The sequence below is a fragment of the Electrona antarctica genome (assembly GCF_951216825.1).
Source record: "Electrona antarctica genome assembly, chromosome: 4".
Taxonomy (NCBI): Eukaryota; Metazoa; Chordata; class Actinopteri; order Myctophiformes; family Myctophidae; genus Electrona; species Electrona antarctica.
The window spans coordinates 31,604,584-31,629,367 of NC_136809.1; the positions used below are offsets into that span (position 1 = coordinate 31,604,584).

At 43.4% G+C, this 24,784-nt stretch overlaps 2 protein-coding genes across 4 annotated transcripts in view; both read right to left on the reverse strand.

Moving 5' to 3' along the window:
- Positions 1-11,207: 11,207 nt before the first annotated feature.
- Positions 11,208-16,815, reverse strand: LOC306921630 (meteorin-like protein). The gene is made up of 5 exons (XM_079498851.1): positions 16,478-16,815; positions 15,148-15,328; positions 13,688-13,913; positions 12,630-12,689; positions 11,208-12,431 (listed from the first exon to the last, which is right to left on the reverse strand). Exons 1-5 carry the CDS (start codon positions 16,570-16,572, stop codon positions 12,100-12,102), a joined length of 894 nt encoding a protein of 297 aa, XP_079354977.1. The 5' UTR covers positions 16,573-16,815; the 3' UTR covers positions 11,208-12,099.
- A 5,615-nt stretch (positions 16,816-22,430) lies between these two features.
- The window catches only part of b3gntl1 (UDP-GlcNAc:betaGal beta-1,3-N-acetylglucosaminyltransferase-like 1), a 23,088-nt gene continuing 20,734 nt past the window's right edge, over positions 22,431-24,784 (reverse strand). For all 3 annotated transcript variants that reach the window (XM_079498519.1, XM_079498518.1, XM_079498517.1), the window contains one exon: positions 22,431-24,784. This exon is cut by the window's right edge and continues 10 nt beyond it. In XM_079498519.1, coding sequence (XP_079354645.1) covers positions 24,714-24,784 — 71 coding nt within the window. In that variant the 3' untranslated portion in view covers positions 22,431-24,713.

A 24,784-nucleotide genomic window follows, 5' to 3' on the forward strand; every position in this document is an offset into this window, starting at 1 on the left:
TCCTTAGGCTGCATACAAATATGACAATGAAGTAAGCACAGAGTCGTCTGTTATTATCCACAATCACCAGCATGTGCTGTTCACTCACACAACGTGATGAAAAGAATAAACGTTAAGCCTACTGCACCTGCATCTGCATGAATCTATTATTTAAACCAGATAAACATAATATGGCGAACTATGCTATATAACCAAAGGTTTATGAAGTACATGTATAGTCCCTTCTACCTGCAATTATTAAGAAAGTTACATTGTTCTGACCTGAGTCTGTTGAAGTTCCATGTTTGGAAGTTGTAGTCCGCAAGTGGATCCGTGAAACATATGCTGTGTTAAAGAACATTATGTATGTTAAAGATCTCTGTGCTGTACCTACATGATGATGACAGCATTCTGATAACGTTATATACAGTATATAAGCCAAGCCCATCACTACATCTATATCATACCTCAGTTCTCCTTGATGTGTTAGCGTACACAGCTGTAGCAGCCAGAAAAAACAGAATATTAGACCTCAATGCAACAATTGTGCGTGCGTGCGTGCGTGTGTGTGCGTCCGTGTGTGTGTGTAATAAAACATACCCTCATCCTGGTTACATTTATTTTTGCATATAATGGCCAGGGCAAGTGTAGCAACTAGAACTGCACCCAGGACAGCAGGAACAATGAATTTCACATACTTAATGAGCAGACCTAGACCTGTAAATAGAAAATCATTTAGTTGGTTCACTTTCCATGCCACTGACAATAATTAAAACAAACATAAATATAAGGTATAACTGAGAGACAAACTTTTAAAATAACTAGACATACTGTACCTGTTACAGGTGTCACAGAGTGAGAGACTTTATTGGAGGTTGTGTCCAGTAGTTGTGTAGTAGTCTGTGGTAAGGAGACTGTTGGAGAACATACACAATGTGTCACGTTTTTAATTTGAAAAATTGTTGTTTTGAGCGGGCACACAGTCATATGTCAAAATATTATAAATTATAGTCAGACCAGGGGACACATTGTACAACACAGCTTAGTGCTGTTACTGGCCCCCAGGGGCCAAAACGTCGTCAAGGTGCTCTGATCCTCACCAAACTTGGCACAAACACTGTTCAGGGTCTGGCATGAGAAAGTCACACCTACATTTCACACATAAGGGGTGCACAGCACAATACAGGTATATGACTGACCACATGCACAGTCTGAATATCTACAGTATATCTCTTCAGACTCATATACCTGACAGGTGAATGTTGGTATAGTTGCCAGCGCTCCATCCCTTATCTGAGCCACACCAGTATGTCCCAGCATCCTGTGCTCTCAGTGCTGTGATGGTGACCAGGAATTGGTTGGAATCAGAGTTCTTATCTTGTGACAACCTGAGATCTGTGTGATGTGTCTTTTCGCTCGTCACAATATCGTCACAGCTGTGGCGTTGTTCTCCCTTACAGAAGAACTTGGCATTGAGCTTGTGTTTCGGTGGATAAGGACACTGTATATCTATTGGATGTCCCTCTGTTCCATTCAGCTCCACCGTCTTTACACAGCACCATTCTATAAAACAGAAGAAGGGTGTTTTTGAGTGGTGCAACCACTCCCTTACGGAGCTATGTGTGTGGCTGGGTGGGTGGGTGCGTCTGAGCACGAAAACAGCATGGTTGTTTTTCACCACCTGTGCGCAACCTAACACACACACACACAAACACACGCACATATTAACTGTATATATATGGTGATTTCGGGTGTGCCAGTACAGTACAGTGACAGTACAGTACAGTAGAGGGTACAGACAGTAGAGGGACCCCCACACGGTAACTCTGTAATTTCTCAACCGTTTCGGACGCGGGGCGGCTCGCCGGAATCGAGCCGGCACCCTGGGTGCGTTCCTGTGGGTCTGGAACTCCCCCCCCCCCCCCCCCCACCCCCACACGGAGTTGCACCACTCACTTCACACAGGTGTGATTTTTCTTCTCATGACATTATAGTAAGCACTTTTTGCATGCTATAGGTAGGAATGAGAGGGCGGAGTTTGTGTCGGCCAGTCCGCACCCTTGCATGTGTAATAATCAGTGCTAATGAAGCACTGTCATATCGCCGAGGATATGACTGTGCCCTCTCACCTTTGACCTCCAGATGAAGAGCAGAGAAGTGGTCCAAGCTTGTGGAGCTGTGGAAACCACAGAGGTACCTCCCAGAGTCCTCATGGCTCAAAGCACTCATGTTCACTGTGAACTCTCCTCGCTCATCATCGCTCAGAGTGAGTCGTCCCTCTCTGTTGCGGCCAGAAGTCACCAGTGCATTCTGCCAACAGGTAGAGGACTGATTTCCTCTGCAGAAATACTTGACGCTGCTCCGGTGCTCGGCTGTGTAGGGACATCGGATGGATATAGGACCTTCCACATAACCCTGGACTGTAGTCACGTGGTCTGCACAGCACCTGTCTGATGAATCAAACAACATGCATCAGACTGGACTGTAGTCACGTGGTCTGCACAGCACCTGTCTGATGAATCAAACGACATGCATCAGAAACTTCCACAAGTACAGATGCCGCGCACAGAATGACCATAAGAAAAAAAGAACTTCGACAAGTAATTTTTTTTTGAATAATAACAAGCCCTCAGTATGAACAAAAGCTGTCATATGTCTAGTCCATTTCACATTGTTAAATTATTTACCACATTGTTAGTGTTGCAACATCCAACTCGACTCTCCCCAGTGTCCACATCCTTCACTAATATGCATTCATAATTATAGAAAAATGACAGTAAAGGGTAAATGTGTTTCAGGGAAGTATGTTTGAAAGAAATGGATAAAGAAAGAGAGAGAAATGCTAAAGCTGACATAATTTTACAAATGTTCTATATTTTATGGCTATGAGGCATGGATAAAAACAATTAAATCATACTATTTCTATAGGCATAACAATGGTAAAATAGAGTCTGTCAAACAACTCTGTATTATGTACCTGTGACTACTTCCAGCTGTACTTCAGTATAGAGGTCTACTTTCCAATTAATGCTCACTCCACACTGGTATTGTCCTGCATCGCTCAGCTGAAGGCCATTGATGGTGACTGGAAATACTCTGTTTTTAGTATCATCACGAACAGAGTATCTGCCCATTTTAATTACTTCAGTCTCAGTAGGCCAGTTAATTTGGGTCTCAATGAGAACATCAGCACTGCCACAGCTTCCTTTACACAGGTAGTTCTGGTAATTAGACCCATAGCCCTCTCGGTAGGGGCAGAGAATTTGAACTTCACTCCCTTGGTATCCGGCCACACGAATCACTTCAGCTGCACTTAAATAACACATAGCAGCTGTAGGGAGAGGAGAGGACAGACATGAAATCAGAAAATGGGTCTTTCTTTCGGCAAAAACTTATTTCACAAAATAGGCCTATTTTCAAAATATAAAACATTTAGGATGGGGTGTTACATTTTTTCCCCAAATGGTGTTATCCCCAATACAACACTATCTATCCTCAACATGTTTAGGTCTGCTTTACTGCCAAGCTACACCAGGCTTTTCGCGCACAAAACGCTTGCGTTTACCCCCGCGCGTGCGTTTAATTTAGGTCCAGTCCTATTTTAAAAAACGTGCGGGCCGCGCGTTTAGGGTAAACGTGCGAGAAAAGCCTGGTGTAGCTTGGCCGTTACTGACTTTTGCCACAGAATAAACATGAAAACCACTAGGGAAATTTGCCAGAGAAGATTCAAGAATTCAATAATTAATAACTTATGAATATTTCAATGAAACATTGTTTGGGAAAAAAAATTAGTGTGTGCTAAAAGGAAACAAAACAAAACAATACAATACAAATACACAACAGCATAAACACGCACACACTAAGGGACACTGTTAAAGGACCACTTCACCACTTTTCAACCTATCTTCATATAATTGGTCCTCACTAATGTTCATGATAAAACACACCCATTTTTTTCTACTCGGTCTGTGTCTCATAGAAGGGCTGTGGGCATTCGTTCAGACACCGTCCACCAATGACATCATCGTTAGGCAGAATTGTTTTAAACAAGGTTTGTTTTAAAATATATTTAGATTTTTATTATCGTGAGAAATATGGCTTCCATTTTTGCATTGCAACTTTTCTGGAAAAGAAAGCCTGCAGTCTCTATTAGCTTGGATTCCCCTTCGATGATGTCACTGGTGGATGGATTTCTGAACTGCCCAAAGCCCTCCTATGAGACACAGACTGAGTAGAAAGAAATTGTGGTATTTTATCATGAACATTAGTGAGGACCAATTATATGAAGATAAGTTGAAAAGTGGTGAAGTGGTCCTTTAAGTTAATGACCTGACCGGGGACTTTTACCTACTGTCTCAGGAGATGTGCTACACTACAGGACAGAACGTGCATTGGATCAGAGGGGCCCCTGTTCAGACCCATCCTTAGCGACTCAGCGAGGATTCACTAACGCTTCCTCATATGCGGGGAGGAAGCGTCAGGGTTTGTGGGTTTTGTTTCGTAACGTACTATGATTAGGAAGGCTTGCTCGCCCCCATTTTTTCAGCGGACCATGCACTCGCCCCCAGCGGTTCTCTTATTCTTGTATTTGTTTCACTGAGGTTAAGGTTAGGAATAAGGTTAGGGTTAGGCATAGTTTTATCGAGGTTATGATTAGAAATAAGTTTAGGTTTAGGCATAGTTTTACTGAGGTTACATTTAGATTAGAAATACCTGGTGGCGACTGTTCTGAAGTCACCGGATTTGACTCGGGCGAGCATCGCTAGCGACGAAAGGGGCTACAGATCAAGCTGCTTGGAGATCTGTTACTTTTGCTATTTTTGAATTTGAATCCTAAAAATTTACTTTTTTGTTTTGGACATTTTTCTGTCAGGTTTCCACCTGACAGAAAACAGAAACAAATGAGGGCAGCTATATTTAAAATTCCCAGGCTCATTTTTAAGCAATTTGGTGAAGCATGAAAAAGTGATTGTTTTGCTTACAAATGTAGTAATATTCATTTTGACAACACAAAATCTCTCTCAAACTGTAATTGTACGTAAGCAAGTATTGCTGCATTATATTCTCAAATGTGATTTTCAACCATGAAATATAGAAAACTAAAAACGTTGAGTGATTTTTAAGTTGTACTAAACAAGAAACATGTTTCATACTGTACATAAGAACTGCCAGAACCAACGTGCTGTGTAATGAGAGAATGAAAATTAAAAATTAACACTTAACCCCAAATTGCACAAATCTATAAAAATTCTGCCCCGTCACAAATGTTTAAATAATGCAAAAAAACAACCAAAAAAAACAATACTTGAATAGATGCATTACAGCTCGGAATGAGTCTGACTATACACAATATGGTATACTATACAATATTTATTACAATAAATAACAATGCTATCAACTCTCTTGACACTATGCTGCTATCAACTTCCCTATGCTGCTGGTTTTTGTATTGTATTGTCCTTTTTGTTTTTGTATCTATGGTTGTCTGTATATGGTGAGTATGAACCAAGACAAATTCCTATCATCGATCGTTTTTGGTTTAAAATGAAATAAAGAAATAAGTAAGAAGCTAAAGCACATACCACCAAAGAGGAAAGGCATTAGGTCTTGTAGGCTCGGCATGTTCAAGAAGTGACAGGAAACACAAACACTGCAGAAGCAGTAATGTCACTAACTGTGAAAGTAATGCTCAGTTCCTCAAGTTATGTTATGTGAATAAGAGTGTGTGCCCCCTCCTGTGAAAAAAAACAAGTCAGCATTTGTTTTGTTTTCACTTGTTACAGGAGGCACATGCACACACTCTTGTGTTGTACACTAAATGTTGTATTATCAGCCTATTAACAACTTCATATCTTCGCCCAGATTAACATAATTGCAGAACTGAAAAGCTATCATCTACTATGGTTAATATCTATTCATTTTATTTATCTGCAATAAGAGTATTGTAGGACATTACACAGGCTGAGAAGGTGTACTTGTGTCTAAACAACATTGTTTGTCTTGTAAAGTGACTTTATCCATTCATCCGTCATTGTCATATGTTTCATAAGTATGGCACCTTAGGCTTGAACAATCAAGTCCTATTATGTCCTACTTTACACACTGACAATATATATGGCCCAGGCCAGCAGTAGGTATATATGGCCCAGGCCAGCAGTAGGCTACCTGTCTGTATCATGCCTGGCCCAGGCCAGCAGTAGGCTACCTGTCTGTATCATGCCTGGCCCAGGCCAGCAGTAGGCTACCTGTCTGTATCATGCCTGGCCCAGGCCAGCAGTAGGCTACCTGTCTGTATCATGCCTGAATGTCTGCCACTGAGGGGCAGTGTTTCCATCCTAATGCCCTTTACCGGTGACATGATAGCCTTGACTGAGAGGACGCATTTCTTATTTTGAAAGTATAAAGGTTTGTGTGTACTGTACTGGTCTGCAATCAGTATGTAATGACTCATGAGGAGAGAATCACTGATCTGATCTGAATTCTAAATTCTAAAGTTCAGTCTTTGTATATATCTAAGGCCCAAACGAAACCTGTCATTACACCAAAAGAAAGTGTCTCTCCCTGTATAGTTCACCATAAGCACTCATAAAGCTTATAGCCCAGTCCTTGTCTCGGCTGACTGTACTGCAAGCCATCCTGTGAACTGCAGGCAAGTTTTATTTCAAAATGTTACATCACCAAATGAAACATACGTATTAGACATCACCTCTCTGAGAAAATAAATACCAGCATGTTAGTAAAAATATAAGCTATATCCTTCATTATTAATAAAAATACAAGCTATCTCACCTTTACATAGCCTACATTAGGACTGGTACCAGCTAATAGGGCCCAAGGAGGCTTTTCTACAACATTTCAACTTTTCACATTGTGGCAGAAGTGAAAGGGCTTCAGGAGGTGTGCTCTACAGTATAGAGGGCCCATAACACATTCTCATCATTCATTCATTTGCTTGTTAACCGCCAGCATTTTTCAGTGAAACCCTTATTTTGAAGGATCATTTACTTTACATAAACCTATTCACCATAGATCCCTTTGTTAAATCTTCTCCACAGTCATTTAAACCTTACTGAAATTACCTCAATAATTAAATCAATTAAAACTGTGAGGGTTTGTGTAAACACACACATTGAATGCCATTGACAATGAATGGCCAGCTTTGAGTGTTTGTGTAAACACAACCATTGAAGATGAAAGTGAGGACGCAAATTGTGATTGGCCGGAATGAGATGATGAAGGTGTGATTTCCTTTCTTTGTTTACACTTTTCAAATTAATCCTTACCTTAAAATCCAACGATAACATACTGTATACCATCGACCAAATTAAACAATAAAGTTTAGTGTTTAGTTGGATCTATCTAATTTCTGTACTGAAATTAATTAAATCCAATGGCTTCCTAGAAAATCAAACAAATCAAGGTACGCTTTGAAAAATTTACTGCAGTAATGTCAAGTATATAATGTGTCATGGGTTGTAGTAAGTGGGCTAAACATGGCCCTTTTTATGGGATATCAAATGAACAGTGAGCTAACAAAATGATGGATGTCATTGAGTGTGTGTGTGTATGTGTGTGTGTGTGTGTGTGTGTGTGCGTGTGCGTGTGCGTGTGTGTGTGTGTGTGTGTGTGTGTGTGTGTGTGTGCGTGTGTGTGTGTGTGTGTGTGTGTGTGTGTGTGTGTGTGCGCGTGTGTGTGTGTGTGTGTGTGTGTGTGCGTGTGTGTGTGTGTGTGTGTGTGTATGTGTGTGTGTGCATGTGCGCGTGCGTGCATATTTTCCCTAAGCTCAGCTATTCCCTGGTCTCTGGCTGGCAGCTGTTCTTCACATGCTGCTCTGCAAAATCTTCCCACATCTCACCGGGAGCCTCTCACACTGCCAGGTTAATGTTAAGAGGTCCCTGAGCAGAGGGCTAAGGGTGTCCCAAATTAGCCAGGATGCCAAGGAACGTGGGGCAGTTGATGTGGCAGGATGCCAAGGGGAGTTGCTAGGGGTAGGTTAGGTTTCTACTGCGTTGGGCCGATTGCATGTTGGCGGTGTGCAGGACGCGTGTGCTGTGGCTATCTGTAGCTATACTATACTGAAGATCCCCCCCCCCCCCCCCCCCCCCCCGCATCCACACACACACACACACACACACACACACACACACACACACACACACACACACACACACACACACACACACACACAATACGCTCTGTTATTTGATTTTGATTTCAGAATTGACCTCATGTGGCAGTCAAGTCTATGGACTTTTAATGTTTGAAGAAAAATAAAACAGGACCCCATCGTGACGTCATGTGGCAGCCAAGTGGCCGCCCATCACTTCACACAAGTGTGATTTTTCATTTACCATTAGTCCCCCCCTCCCCTGTCAGGAGAGAGAGAGAGAGAGAGAGAGAGAGAGAGAGAGAGAGAGAGAGAGAGAGAGAGAGAGAGAGAGAGAGAGAGAGAGAGAGAGAGAGAGAGAGAGAGAGAGAGAGAGAGAGAGAGAGAGAGAGAGAGAGAGAGAGAGAGAGAGAGAGAGGTATCATTAGCACAAACTCTCACTCATCCCATAAAACAGCACTCCTCCCACACAAACTGCTAGGTTGGCTGACACCCATATCATATTGCTGCATGCACAAAATGTGTAGACATAGACATCTAACTATAAATGTGTGTACATCTATACGTCTGTAATCCACGTAACTCGAGAACCGTTCGCCCCACCGACTTCAAATCCGAGAACTCCATATATGGGCATAAAAGGGGACACAGCTGACAGCACTGCATAGACTCCATATTTGGGCATGCCTGACAAAAAACTCTGTATATGGAGCTGGCCTGTTCTGACATCATTCTGACGTCTGCATATACTCCATATGTGGGTATGCCTGACAAAGAACTCCATATATGGGCATAAAAGGGACACAGGCATAATATCTGGGTGGGCCATGCATTTCCAACTTGCATCGTTACAAGTAGGCCAGTGCCCAACGGGCACCGCTGTAGAGGCTCCAACGGGCACCGCTCTACTAAAACAAAAAGACATCTGTGGCGTAGTGTGTAATTTGACTGTGTGTGTGTGCGTGTGTGTGTGCGTGCGTGCGTGCGTGCGTGCGTGCGACGTGCGTGCGTGCGTGTGTGCGCGTGAGTGTGTGTGTGTGTGGGAGGGGACATTCCAGCCATTCTTGGTCTTCCTGAGGAAAAGAGGGAAAGCGTCATCCACCCTGCTGACAGCTCCAGGGAGGCAGAGGTACACAGACACCCTGCCGGGGTCATCAACCTTCCACCTTCCATACATCAAAACCTCTACCTCCTCTCTAGGACGGTACCAAATATAAAGATTTGAATGTCTGTCCCTCACATTTTATGTTGTCCTCGTAAAAACAAGCTTGTGGAAAGGACAGATAAGTTATCTAATATCAGTTCACCGAATAACACGGAATTTTAGCATGATGTTAAAAGTGCTGATGCTTACGAATTTCTAAAGTGGAGCTTCATGTTTTTTTTGCCTATAGCAATGATTACTAGTACCACATTACTAAATTACACAAAGTTCTAGATTACTACTTGCTAGTAATCTAGTTCAGGGGTGGGCAACTTGTGGCCCGGGGGCCACATGCGGCCCCCACCTTCACTTAATGCGGCCCGCATGTTAATATCAGAATACTGATATAATATTGATTTCAGCTGTTACAATTCCAAACCCGCTTTAATTACTTCATGACTATAGTATTAAATTACTCGTAGCCTACTTAATGTTATTGTCTTTTTTTGTGTCCAATGTAGTTGTTACCAGTTCAAATGCATTTGAAATTCAATAAAAAGGTTACTTTTCACGATTCCAATTCAAAAATATCAAAACATTATTCAGGTTTTCAATTCAAATATAGCAAAAATAGCCGATCTACAAGCTCAAAACGCGTCGCATTGCGACGCGTTTTGAGCTTGTAGATCGGCTATTTTTGCTACGACAGTAATATGAACTGTGGCCCTCTGGAGTGAGGGTGGAAATATATTGGCCCTCACCATCGTCAAAGTTGCCCACCTCTGATCTAGTTGGTGCCTTGCATGGTTCCCTCCGCTGTATGTGTGACTGTGTGAATGGGTGAATGTAATGCACAATCATTGTAAAGTAATTAAATTGGATAAAGACGCTATATGAATGCACCATTTACAGGGAAGCACCATAGGAAACACCATGGAGCTCCGTAGAAGATCATGTCAGTATCATGGTTATTATCATGTCAGGTTCAATGTCAGACTCAGTATCATGGTCAGTATCAACTAAGCACTAAGGACTGAAACTCCATGTTGTGTGTATCACTGACAACACATTGAAAGGTTTGCACAGACAGGTCTTTTTCCCACAACATGAACTATTACTTCCTCATCTACAGTATAAAAGCCTGTTTTTATGTCATGGGGCCATTAACATAGATTTACTGTGGGAAGGTGGCAATGACACGCACGCACGCACACGCACACACACACACACACACACACACACACACACACACACACTCACACTATGCGTAGCTTGGCTTGTTATGCTGGAAAACATAATGGATCATAAAGGGGCCTTGTTTCTCTCACTATCTATCTCGTCCTTAAAATTGTCAATAGACACACATCAAACATGTGCCTTTTGGCACTCGTCTAGGAAGCTTTGGTTAGATTCTAGAACATAAAAATATGCCAACCAGGACCTTTTTCCACCAACAAAGCTAAATCTTTCCTAAAGAAATAATGTGGGCTCGCTTCAAGCCAAAACAAAAATAGATCTACAAGCTCATAACGCGTCACATTGGCTTTGAAATTTGTATACATTTTGAATTAATAAAATGCAAAATGCAAAGTAACAATAATAATGCTGTCAAATAAATGCTGTAATTGTAGTAGAGTAGAAGTAACAAAAATGGAAAGTAAAGTAAAATTGTACTGTTCCTTGTAAGCACTTGAGTAAATGTACTTACTGTACTTTGCACCACTGAGCAGCCAATGACTGACAGGCTAGCCATCACCAGCTGTGACATGGGTTGATATTAATGGTCTTATCTCAAAATGTATACATTTAAGCATTCATTTCATCTTTGGATTAAAGCTGTGTGAACTTGGTGAAGTAAAAAACTGAAATAGACGTTTTTGGTATATCCATAATTTTGTTCATTCATAATGCAGTGACATCAGCTTATTAAATCAATCCCATAAAAACATAGTGGTGGAGAGAAAGAATCACAGAGGAATAGCTTTATATTTTATTTAGCAAATACACAAATCATTGGTCTCAGGGAGCTGCCAATGCACACACAGACCCAAGCATGGACGGATGCTCACAAACACATACACAAACGCACGCACGCACGCACGCACGCACGCACGCACGCACGCACGCACGCACGCACGCACACACACACAAAGACTCAAAGACTCACAGAGCTGCATACTGTACACTTCTGTCAGAAGGTAAGACTTCTAAACTGTATATAAAGCTTTTTACAAAGCAAACTTTCATTTCAAGAATGATGACATGACACACACACACACACACACACACACACACACACACACACACACACACACACACACAAACACACACACACACCAAGCATGTTGCTCATTCTGTCCTTCATGTATTCACTCACACCTTCACTCTCTCAGTTCATCACTAACTCTGGCACTGTTCGCACAGTTCTATTGTGACTGGTAAAAGTCTCACATTGGCTCCTAAAACGTTCAAATAGTCCAACAGTCATCTCCGCTGCTAGGCAACGAGAGCTTCAGCCACTGCGAGCGAGCATGGCCCCTATGGCATCACAAGGAGCCTGGGCAAGGTTGCTAATCAAAGTCAAAACTCCAACACCCATCGTGTCTGTCTGATAGGCAATATGTTGGCCAGCCTTTCGATTTTCACCAGTTGCTCTCTGCATAGTCCTCCAAAAGCTTAATGTATGCTTTGTCGTTTGCCCGAGAACGACCGAACACAGCACCTACAAGCTTACACATCACAGATGCAATGCATGAGCTTGTAGGTATAGTCTATTCTCTGTCACGTGACGAATTATGAATCGGGTTAAACTCGTTGAGAAGGACCCCACCTCATCAAACCCAGCAACGTGATTGGAGGAGATAACCTCTCAGTCTGTATCCATTTGACACGGGTTGGTCCCTGCGTCCCGTGCGGTGTGGTACAGCTTGAGGAAGTCCTTGTAGCGCGGCGAGCAGCCAAGCCAGGCTTCGCCGAAATGTACAGAACCCGTTATCAGGTGTTCGTCCTCTCCGGGGTGCACACCACACTGCAGGGGTACGTTCACACGGCCACTCCAGCTCCTCCCTCTGGCCCCACCCCAAGCAAACACCCTGCTCTTCTGACGGAACAACTGACTCAGGGTCACCGCTACAGAGGCGTGGTCATGAGTACCGGGTGAGGAGGAGGATTTGACCACACCTTGAATGACACCGCGAGCCGCTGCATGGGGAAGAAAGAGAAATAAAGACAATAAAGGAGGGTATGAGTGAATGAGTACTCAAGCTTGCCTAATAACATATCACATTGTGTGTGTGTGTGTGTGTGTGTGTGTGTGTGTGTGTGTTCGTGCGTGCGTGCGTGCGTGCGTGCGTGCGTGCGTGCGTGCGTGCGTGCGTGCGTGCGTGTGTGTGTGTTTACCAAAGTCACTGGTGCACACAGCCATAAGGATCTCTTCATTGGAGCATGGTTTACAGGGAACTGGGAGGGAAACATAAGGGACATAGTTTAACCACTTTCATCCTGGCATCCCTGTTCTGGGCATGTTATTATAAGCAAAAACATGTCATATATTGAAGCTGCCATGGCTCTCCCTTTGCATTGTTACAGCCTCTCCAATTCTCCCTCCTTTGCCCGCGTTCTCTTTGCATGTGTGTGCGATTACGAGAGAGAGACACCGTGAATGAGGACAGCAGGTGTGGTTAGAAAGGTAATCAGAGTATTATCCTTTGACCCTGTCAGCTATAAAAACAGCTGTCAAACAGCCAGACACAGACGCACATCCCCTCTCATTCTCATTACTGAGCAGACACAACTCTGTTCTTTGCCACACCAGACCCTCTTTGCTCACACGGGTGGGCTACCCACAATGCCCTGCTCGGGAGAGGCCCTTGATTGACAGCTGAGAGCTGATTGGCTGACCTCTGGGCTTGACCCCCAACGTGACCTTTTGATTGGCCTGCTTGTTTTCATAAGCCTGGTGGAGACGAGAGAGTGTGGGAGCTTGGGCTGAGGTGTGGCAGAGACACGGGAGGCAGCGTGTAGAGCAGACAGAGACACAAGGGTGAAAGAAGGAAAAAAGGCACAAAGTACCTCAGACTCCTCTCTTTTCACATCAGTCTTGCCCTTACTCCATTTCAATTAACAGAGCCTGAACTACATCATCCTATAAGTGTGAATTTACAAGTCCATTTTTACACTCGGTGAAAGGAAAGCACTCAGGCAGTGTGTGTCATGAGTGTGAAGCTTAATGTGACAAGAGGGGTTAAATAGTGAACTGTGTGTCACTCTGTCTGTCTCATCATCTTAGCTAACAGAACCACTGCACTGAACATTGAATAGAAAACACAAATTATAATGTCCATAGTAGTTTGTCCATAAAGAATACAGTAATGTTAAGATTGAACTAAATAGGAGTTAAAGTTTCATTATATAGCATTTTGTAAAAGATTTGACAAATGACTGATGCCACCTCTTACCTGTGCCAGGGTGTAGGTAAGGGTACATGTGTACTCCAGGCCTCTGGCTGGGCACCAGCTCATATTGGAACGCTGTGATCCTTCTGCTGATGTCAGTGTGGGCCACTGCCTCCACAAAGAGCGCCACCTCTGCCAGCCTGAAGCAATGCACCGTGCCCAGAGCCTGCTCCTTCTCTTCCAGCAGGAGGCTTAGCTCTCCAGCCTGTTCCAGGTAGACCTGGGCCCCCTGGAAGAGCCACAGTAAGGAGAGGGAGACAGTGAGTGAAGCCTGTTCCAGGTAGACCTGGGCCCCCTGGAAGAGCCACAGTAAGGAGAGGGAGACAGTGAGTGAAGCCTGTTCCAGGTAGACCTGGGCCCCCTGGCAGAGCCACAGTAAGGAGAGGGAGACAGTGAGTGAAGCCTGTTCCAGTACACCTGGGCCCCCTGGCAGTAGCCTGGTTAATAAACCAGACCGAATCAGCCGTTGGCAAAAAAAAGTTGCCTACCAGCGGATTACGGTCTGGCGAGGCTCAGTAGCACGCCTCTTTCCTACAGCAGAGAACAGGTCGGACCAATCGGGACACGGTATGCAATATGGGCGGGCTTTGGTACAGTGACGTTCAATGCTTGAGACCTTTGACTGACAGTAGCTCTGACCAATTGCGTCAAAGAGAAAATGTTCCCCGGGAAATGAAATCCAAGTGGAGCCAGCCCAGACTGATATACCGCGACAGTGTTGTGTGATATTAGTCTGGCTTATTAGCCAGGCTACCCTGGCAGAGCCACAGTAAGGAGAGGGAGACAGTGAGTGACTAGACCTGGGCCCCCTGGCAGAGCCACAGTAAGGAGAGGGAGACAGTGAGTGACTAAAAATCTTTTTACTAATAATGAATTTGCCTGGAAATATATATTTAGAAAGTATTGTTTGTGTACATTAACATGGAATGCGAATATTACACAGCAATAAAGAGATGTCATTTTTATTCAAAAAGAACCCCCTCCTGTCAGGTGATAAGATGCGACCTGCTCACTCCTCATGCATTTAAGGAAGCGTGAGCTCAGTTCAGGGCTCTCCCAAGGTTGGCGAAGGGAGAGTAGCGCCCAGGATTACAGCTTTGGCAATTGGCACAGGGTGAAAAATGGGTTACAAAATTGTGGGATTATATATATATCCCAGCGAGTATTTGGCATCTTTGTATTGTTTATCAGTCACGCTCCTGGTGTGTAAAGATATTCAGAGGCTAAAACCCATGCTTGCAGTGTGTTGTAGCCAGGTGCTGAAGCACGCAAAATGGCACATAACATGTGTAAAGCGACATTGGTGAACCTTGTCCGCACACCAACCAATAGGACAGAAGTGCCACGCGTTGACTGCACTTTCTAGCTCTTTTGCTTGTAGTTTTCCTTCAGTGAGCCCACACTCAAACAAACTACACTATGGAACTGCTGCTGGCACTGCAGGGCCCAGTTTTGTACCCTACCTGGGAGTCTGTGCGAGGCTTGATGCAGGCATGGCTTGGCAAGGCTCCTGATGAGGGCTCTGTGTTGGGTCGCAAATTGACAATGATAGCCCCTGTGGGGTAGAGCCACTCCAGAGAGCCTTGGGAGCATCGTAGATAGATCTGCTCCACATCTCTACGATGGGACTCATGGCTCAAACCACTGCAGGAAGGAGAAGAGAAGAATCAAGTAGGCTACAGCATGAGAAAAGGAGGGGAGAGTAGGCTATAGAGGACACCAGAAAAGGTTGACAGGGGGAATGAGAAAGAATGCACTTATCTGGTGGTAATCAGATTTATTTAAAAGAATGGGTTCCCAGATTGCTTATCAGGCATAGCCTGCAGTTAAAGAGAAAATGACACTGTGAAATGTCGAAATGATAAACAGAGAAAACCTTTAGTGTCTGACCTGAATTCACTTTTCTATAAAAGTGGCGCAGCCGCGCAGCTGTCTCGGCACAGATAGGGATAGGATATAGGCTACATTGAAAGGGTGCTTATTATTTCGCCAACGGGAACTAGGGATTATTAGACTGTTATAAATTTGACTCAAACTTCTAACCTCAAACTGTTTGAAGTCGTAAAACTTTACAACACTGAACAAGTGCGAAGTGCAGACCTTCCTTTTTTATGATGCAGGGCTTTTAAAGAGCTAGTGATCAAAGGCATCCATATGGCTCTTTACTCAAGACGGAGCGGCGGAATTCATACGATCAGGGTGTTTTCTTGCAAGCCTTATTGCCTATCAATTGTATTGTATTTTTTTTTAGCGACAGGGAGGGTTTTAATTCAGAAGGCTATAAATTGGGATGTGTTTGGAGGGGATGGGTGGGGCGCCAGCCTAATAGGTTCAGATGTTCAGCGTTTCATTGGAGAAAATTTATAAAAATATTGACTCTTTCTTTTTGGAACGAAATTCTTGAACCTCTTTTTCACAATCAAACGTGCGCCCGACAGCGTCGCCAACTCGCCATGGACAACTTGGACAAGTGATGCGCAAAGCGTGACAACTATAGGCCTCCCCACCTGGCTTCCATAATAGAAAGAAACCATGGTTTTAATTTGCAATAATTGCAAATAATGAGTAATGGACAACAGATTCAAGTCTGGTTCAAAGAAAAAACTCCCCACAAAAATCTAAAAATGTAGGCTATTTCCCAATACAAATCATTTTCACGCATATCCCTACATTTATTTGTATCTACATTTATTTGTATCGCCATTCGCCAAACATCACACTCTTTCATATATATAGATGAAGCACTTTTAAAGAGAGGGAGAGAGATATGTGCAGTTTCCATCCTCGACCTACCTTCCTCTCCAGCTGCACTGGTCGCTGGAGTATTGTGCCACCGCCCGAGAGAAAAACACAGCAGCAATCCAGTGCGCAACCCACGGCAGTAGCATGCTGGTTTTTATTAAAATATCTCCGAAGTCGGTCCACGGCACGCTTCAGTCACAAGTGATCACAGCAGATATCCAGGCTGTTCGATAGGCTTTGGCTACATGGTCAGTTTAATTGAGACGTAATACGAGGCGTATAAGTATAACTGTTCTACACCCGTTTGCATAATTGCATTATTCCAAGTGGATAACGGAGCTGCACGCTAGGACATCCACACCGCTGCTCAAACTTCTGCTGCGCGCCTCCTGAACTCTGTAGCCTACTGCAGACGCCTAGGGCGCGTGCCAGCAGCTGACTCTGCTTTGAGTGACACGCGTGCGCTCTCAAAACCACGCCCATGCAAGTGTCCGTGTGTGTGTGTGTGTGTGTGTGCGTGCGTGCGTGCGTCATGGGCGTGTGTGTGTGTGTGTGTAAAGTATCTAAGTAGGCTACACTTACTCAGTCACAGTGACCTTATCTACTATTCTACTTATACTGTAAGTAGAATACACTTTTCAGGAATGTTTACTTTACTGGAGTGTGTCTAATGACTCACTACATCTCAGAGGCAAATGTACTTTTACTCCACTACAATTAATTGAAAACCTTATAGTTATTTTACTTGTGCAAGCAGAGCGCACAAGTACTGCGATAGGCTGGGTATGTATTTATGTATAATGTCGGGGTATGTATGTCGGTGTCCTCTCTTGTTTACGACCGTAGCCTATGGTACCTTATGTTACCATCAACAGCCAATAAGGGACCACCATTCTTGGTGACGTATAACTAAGGTACGTTTCAAGGTTTGTATAAGGTCAACGCTACAGATTTTAGAACAACAGTTGTATTAGACATTAGTTAGTAGCACCCAAAGTAGAGAGTGGGTATGTATGTATGTCGGGGTAGTTGTATGTCGGTATCCTCTCTTGTTTAAGACCGTAGCCCAATCAGGGACCAGCATCTCTGGCAACGTCATTATTAACAGGCAATGAGGGACCAGTATTCCTGGTGAGCGCAACTCATGGCTAGCTCTGCTCGTGCACAAGTAGGCCATACATGGCCTACTTGTGTGCAAGGCAAGGCAAGTTGGCACCTCGAGAGAGTGCATTTCTTTCTTTTTTAAATAAACTTTATTCAAAGAGTATGAGCATGACATCATATGCAAGTTTCACAAAAAGAAAAGAAAATACAACTCTTTGTTTTTATATTTTCTCCCACAACTCCTTTCCCAATCCTCCCCACCCCACCCACCATCTTTCCACACGAGGCCAGACATACAAACAACATATATACAGGTATGAGAGTGCATTTCTAGTTACATATATTTTCATTATTATAAAACATACATACACCACTTATAGACGATCTACAAGCTCACAATGCGTCACATCGCTAGTAGAAGAACGTTTGCATACTGAATAGTGTCTGAGGTATTCATACTTTAACATGTCTTTAGTAGATAACTAGACCTGTACGTGCCCGTCGCAGTCGGCCACCGGCCTACTTGGGAACTATGCAACTTGCAGGGAACCTAATGATATACATTGCCATAGCACCCGTTTTAACTGTCAGCCGGTGTCCCACATGGAGATCTGTGTATGTGCCTGTGTGTGAAGACTGCAAACTGAAAAGTGTACTTGGCAATCAATTCGGCCCACTGGCAGAGCCTGATTGGTTGAGCCTCAATTGGCTGAGGCAGAGGCTGGAAATTGCACAGGTAGGCCCACTGGCAGAGCCTGGCCCAGGTGAAAGGAGTTGGCCTCATTAGGCCCACTGGCAGAGCCTTTTGTGGTGGTTCTGGAGAACCGTGGGTCCGACCGACTCGATACCTGGCACTGCACTCCCTGTGGGGAAGTGGAACGTGTGTGTCGAATGTGAAGTTGGTTCTCGAGTTACGTGCATTACAACCGTACACGCACACACACGCGCGCGCGCACACACACACACACACACACACACACACACACACACACACACACACACACACACACACACACACACACACACACACACACACACACACACACACGCGCGCGCGCGGCGTGCGTGCATGTGTGAGTGTGTGTGTGTGAGAGAGAGAGATTTGAACTAACATGGATATTCTCGGCTTCATAAACAGATGGATCATATTATCACAGTGAAAATTAGAGCTGCATGTCTGACACTGGCATCCTGTTACACTAAAGTTCCCTTTACATTCAATCAACATTCCGTGTCATGCAGTAGCCAGCCCAATGTGTTTCCAAATGCTAGCAGCTACTTATTTCTGGTCTGACCAGGTGGTGGAGGTGCATAATTAGCAGGCCTTAATCCTATTTGGTAGATCTACTGTCAGTGTTCCCTCTCACTTTTCATCAGTCTGAGCAAACACTCAACCCCCCTCAGCGGTACTTCAGCAACTACTGAGCAACGTCTGAACGTCTGCCTACACTGGATAAACTGTGGTCCCTTTGACACCACCTGTTCAATGACAAATTAGACATCTTAATAATCTCATTACAGAAGTAGTTTCTCCATTATAGGCAGTCAATCTATTTGGAGGAGAAGGTGCTTCTGTACCCATGATTTTTCTCCGGTTTTGGTAATATGATAGATTGAAGTGACCAATGTTGACTGTGAATAAGTTCATGTGCATGTGTTGTTTACATTCTGTACATTTAGGGTTTGTTTGGATTGAGACACTGAGACACATGCTGTTTTGAGTGTGTGGGACATCAGAAGCAACTGCAAAATATTTGTGCCCTTGATAATGTATTTTATAAACGTGTAAAGAAATTGAAATGTGTGTGTTATGCATATACTGTATGCCTACAGTGCATCCCCTTTTCAGCATGTTTTCCCAAAAATGCCAAAATAGCAGATCTACAAGCTTGAAGCTTTGTGATCTTATAGAGATGCTGTTTTCACAGTAGACGCCATTGTACGAGAACTTATAATAAACCAGGGCTTAAGTAACAAAAAAACAAAACAAAAACTACCGAGGCTAAGGATTAAGATGCCTAAAACTAGCCTAAAATCGAATAGGCCTCTCACATACTGTGGGGCAAGGCCATGTCACGACAGACGACTGTGTGAAAGAAAGCCTAACAAATAGTAAGGACCTGACATAATTTGCAAAGTCACACGTGTGCTCTAGAAATCCTTCTAGTTCCTGGGTGGTTTTCCCGTGAGAAAACAGTCGGAACGGCAAGCATTACTGACGCGCCACATTCCACCGAACAGCTACAGCCATGGAACGCATCATGAGATAGACGCTACAACCCCCCACCCCCCCCGATTCATGCGCACACACACACACACACACACACACACACACACACACGCACGCACACCCTGCCCCAGCTATCTGCTGCATTGTCTCTCTCTTTCTAACACTATCACTATTCAAATTTTAGGACAGCAAATTTACTAATGCCATATTTTCATTTAACTTTGTGAGCTTGATCAGATATTTTTGGTGCACAACCAATCCGAAGCGGGTGGCAACCCCTAAGGGGGAAAATCACGCATATCTCTACAACCCAATAAACTTAACCTCTATTCATAATCCTAGCCTCGGCGTTTTGGTTTAGCTTAATCCTAATCCCAACCTCAATTTATTTTCCTAATTGTAAACCTAAAACTCCCCAAATATTTTTTAACTCTATGCTATAAACAACAATCTTTCTTTCTCTCTCTCTCTCTCTCTCTAACACACACACACACACACACACACACACACACACACACACACACACACACACCGTTTAAAGTTGACAACGACAGCTTACACACTATACATTTTTCTTTTGCTGTATGTAAAAAAAAAAAATTCTAATATTTTGTTTCAAATGTCATTTGGGTAAAGCAGTGGTTCTCTAAAGTGCAGCAGGGTTCCTTGAGGCGGTTCCAAATGAACCCTTGCAGGTCTGTAACTCACAAATGGTGGAATGGGTCCATTTGGTTCCTTTTGTGCAATCTCAGAGTTATGGGGGGCCCTATAAATGAAAAAGTACAAGAACCACTGAATTAGGGTAAAAGCAACCCATAGTGCCAGCAGACTGTACGTGGCTCTAGCCTCCTCCCTCCAATGCGTGCACCCACCGCCACCTGAAGTATTCAGAGCAGCAAACGGCCCTCTGACCTTCTTCCCTTATCCTTGTGCCGTCACCTGCGTCTTCTCAAGCAGCCTGACTGGAGGGAACGCTCCGTCTGTCTGTCCACACAACTGGCTTCTAATGGAAACACACACACATTCCTCCCTCCCACTCTCCTTTCAACCTCGGCGACCTTTCTTTCCTTGCTGCTCGAGAGTAGCACACTCCTCTCTTTCTCCCGCTGTCTGTCATTCAGAGAGAGAGAGACACACACACACGGGCATGCACACACACACACACACACAGTCACACACACACACACACACACACACACACACACACACACACCATCACTGTTGGAAAATGGGTTTAAAAATGATGAGTGGGAGAGAGGGAATAGAGGAATGGAATGTGTTCCAGGTGAATGCCAGACTTCAGTGACCTCTAAGAGAGACCTTTTCACAAAAACACGCCCATGTCTTATCTCTCCGTTATCAGCGTCCACAGCCAGACAACATGCAGTTGTGTGTGTGTGTGTGAGAGAGGCTGGGCATGTGTGTTTGTGAGTGTGACCAGAGAGGGCATGCACGTTCCAGGGTCAGGGTCATTTGTTTTGTGTGTGTGTGTTATCAGGCCTAATCCTTGCACAGAGACAGTGAGTGACAGAGTGTAAACACAGACTGAAGCTCTGTTTATTCGCTCTCATATGGATTCTCCATTAAAGACCACTCACACTTTATCATGAGGGCAGAGGGGTGAGAATGAGTAAAGTTAAGTATAGAGGGTTTTACAAGGTAGAGTCAGTACTGATTTGTCTTCTTAAATAAAAAAATATAAAACATGGGTATTCATTCAATGGTATGCTTCCTGTGAACCTCGTTATTGACGAGAAAGAGCACAATAGGGGAATAAATGTTACAAATATTAAAAGCTACGGGGACATTATTGTGTTGAAAAAGGCATAACACTTTATGGTATACACATGGTTTGGCTTCATCAGATTACCGAAGCGGTGCTTGTAGTATGTGAAACTCAACACTGAAAACAAAACGGCATCCAATCTCTAAATACCCCTTATTGTAATTTTGCACACTGTACTTGCACTAATTTAGCCTATTATATATAAGTACTGTGTGCCATTACTGCACATTCCATACTGTATATCCAGATAATAAATTATTCTTTCCCCATATTGTGCACATTCTCCATTGCTGCTAGACTTTACCCATCCCCGTTTTCCCTGTACTACTGCCAACTTTATTTGGTCCATATTTTTTATTTTATTACATCCAGTATTATCATTATCTTGTTATATTACAATTGTTGTTAGCACAGTCTCGCCAACATGTCAACCAACATTCTACTGAGGGACAAATACACCTTCTTCAATCTTGAAACAAAGGATGATTTTTTTGTTTTAGTTTTTAAATCAGACCTGATAAATTACAATGATAGGGGGAAAGAAACCAACCACATACACAATGCCAGAGGCTATTATGTGAGCAGTGTATAGGGATGTGATCAAAAACCAGCAAAGCATAAAAACAAACTTAAACCATTGGGGAAAATACTAATCTTCCATTGTTGTTGGAAAAGAAGGGGAGTATACATGTATCCAACAAGAGAAATCCTGAGAAACTATTGAAAGGTCATGTCCCTAAGGAAGACAGAACCTTATCACTTGTGTTTGTCAGTGAGAAAGAGGGGTGAAAAGGTCTTGGTAGAGACCAGGTGCTAAATAGATGGGATAGTTTTCCCAGACACTGTACTGTACTGCAGAACAGGAGGGGCTTGCATGGACCTACTCATCAGAAAAGCAAGGCTGTTTTATTTGTTACAAGTCAATTCAATGAATGTGCTTTACACAGAACATCAAGTAAATGAAACACAGGTTAAGGTCTTTTTTTTCTCACCCAATCAGTCCAAGTAGTACATCCACACAGTAAAATCCTGTTAAAAGTGTTTATCTACAACTCATTCGGTCAAACTCACTCAGGATATGATTTATCATATCCTTAGGGCTATATCTTGCGCCACCCCTTAACCCTTATCCCTAAACGTATTTGCCATTTTTTACAATTTTAAAAAACCTTTTGAAAGAGTTCAAATAGCTGATCTACAAGCTCACAACATGTAGATGTAGATCGGCTAGTTGAACTATTTTAAATTTATTTTCAAAATAAGTTTAGGGATAAGGGTGGTGCAAGATGGAGCCCTTAGTGTTTAAGGATATATGCTAATTATATTACTTTAAAACAATACAACATGCAGCAAACCTGTGGTGTGTTTCACACAGGATTATATTGTACAGTTGAAATGGTCCCTATCGGAATTGAAGTCTCTTGCAGTGTTTTTCTGTTACGGTTACACCTCTACAAACTGGGCTGTGGTCTGATTTACAGTAAGGCAAACCGCCTTTCTGATCCCGGAAACACCATGGGGAGATTTGTGGGAACAGGTCTGTTTAGCTTTGAACAGAAAGACCATACCCAGCTCTGTGTGGTAAAATAAACCCTGTGTGTTTGTTTATGTATAAAAACTGCCTTCTGTAAAATAGACAATTGTTACTTTCAGAACAGTAAAAAGAAAAACAATTTGTTGGTATGTCTGAGCAACGTATGCACCCCTGCACGGTGACAGTTTGTTGGTATGTCTGAGCAACGTATGCACCCCTGCACGGTGACAGTTTGTTGGTATGTCTGAGCAACGTATGCACCCCTGCACGGTGACAGTTTGTGTAAACATATATTTGATTTCTGCCTGATTGCGTCACTCAAAGCTGCTATAAAGTAAAATAAACAAAAAAAGCAATAGGCTAATAATATGTTTCGCTTCCCATGGCAAAGCAAATTTGCATCTTCTGCTTCACATGCAGTTCACTTTCACCAGCCATCAACCAATAGCAAAAAAGTGTTTAGCTGCTGAGTAAACTTGGCTGTCATTGGGTGCCGCTTTTTTGGTAAGCTCATGTATTAACCTAGCCTGGCTCCAGCCCTGAATCGCTAGCCACACCCATTACAAACAATATGTTCTGGAGATTCAGGTCTGGTGACTCTGTCTACAGCGGTGTTAGACTGCATCGAAATCTGATGCGGTGGCTGATCGGCCTTCAGCTGTTTAAACTCGATGACGTCAAACAACACTGTACACCACTGTGGTAACTTGCGACCTGGCTATTAAATTGCCCTATGATAAATAGTTTCTTTACAGAAACGACAGGTTTTAGAAACATCATCATCCGACATATTGTACCGTTTGTTTACATGTTAGTAGCCCTCGTTGACTGTGTTTGTTTGGTTAGCAACCGAGTTAGCCACAATGATTGATAACGACGTCATCTGCTTTGCTACTATTTGGATTGGTTGGTGTGAACCAATTGGCTTAGACTGCCGCTTTGGCAACACCCATCCCAGAAACTCCAAGAACGTTTGGTGAACTCAAGCCAATAGTCCAGGTCAGAATGTCTGTAAACCGTGTAGAGTGGATAGAATGTCTATGGATATTTTTTACACGATATAAAATAAACATTAATTATGTATTCCATTTGTCAACCTGTGGATATTTAGAACAAAACAATATATTTATAATAGTCAATGACGATATCATATTATCCTGTTCTTCCAGGGTTGGATAATACTGCTCCAATGGGATGCTGCCGCCGTCATCTACACTTTTGGTTGTGAACATTGTGAGCTTCCGGTCTCCTAAAGGGGCAGGTACCCATGGTTGTGAACATTGTGAGCTTCCGGTCTCCTAAAGGGGCAGGTACCCATGGTTGTGAACATTGTGAGCTTCCGGTCTCCTAAAGGGGCAGGTACCCATGGTTGTGAACATTGTGAGCTTCCGGTCTCCTAAAGGGAGTCAATTAAACATGAATATCCTTCATTTCACACTGTCTTGGACTGAATTGACTAACTACAAACCAGCAAACTGATTTCCGTGTGAGTCACATTCTGTACTAGCCGAATTCAGTACAAGATAGGTCTTTTTCCTCGGCATGGGATGGCCATGTGCCTGCATTTGCAATCGTCCATGTGTTAAAGCTAGACTAATCCTCCCAGATCCTCTCTGTGTCTCCAAGTAGGTAGTCAGTTGAAATGGTAGTAGTCTAGTCCTTCTCTCAGCTGTAGAGAGTTGAGGTTCTCTTCCAGTACTCCTT

What these genes read in the sequence shown, in the direction of transcription:
- LOC306921630 (XM_079498851.1), bottom strand. Translation starts at nt 16,572, where the DNA reads ATGCTACTGCCGTGGGTTGCGCACTGGATTGCTGCTGTGTTTTTCTCT. An exon ending in CAGTGCAGCTGGAGAGGAAG is followed by an intron (nt 15,329 to 16,477) that starts GTAGGTCGAGGA and finishes TCCTTCCTGCAG; the next exon opens with TGGTTTGAGCCATGAGTCCC. An exon ending in TGTGTGCACCAGTGACTTTG is followed by an intron (nt 12,432 to 12,629) that starts GTAAACACACAC and finishes TTCCCCATGCAG; the next exon opens with CGGCTCGCGGTGTCATTCAA.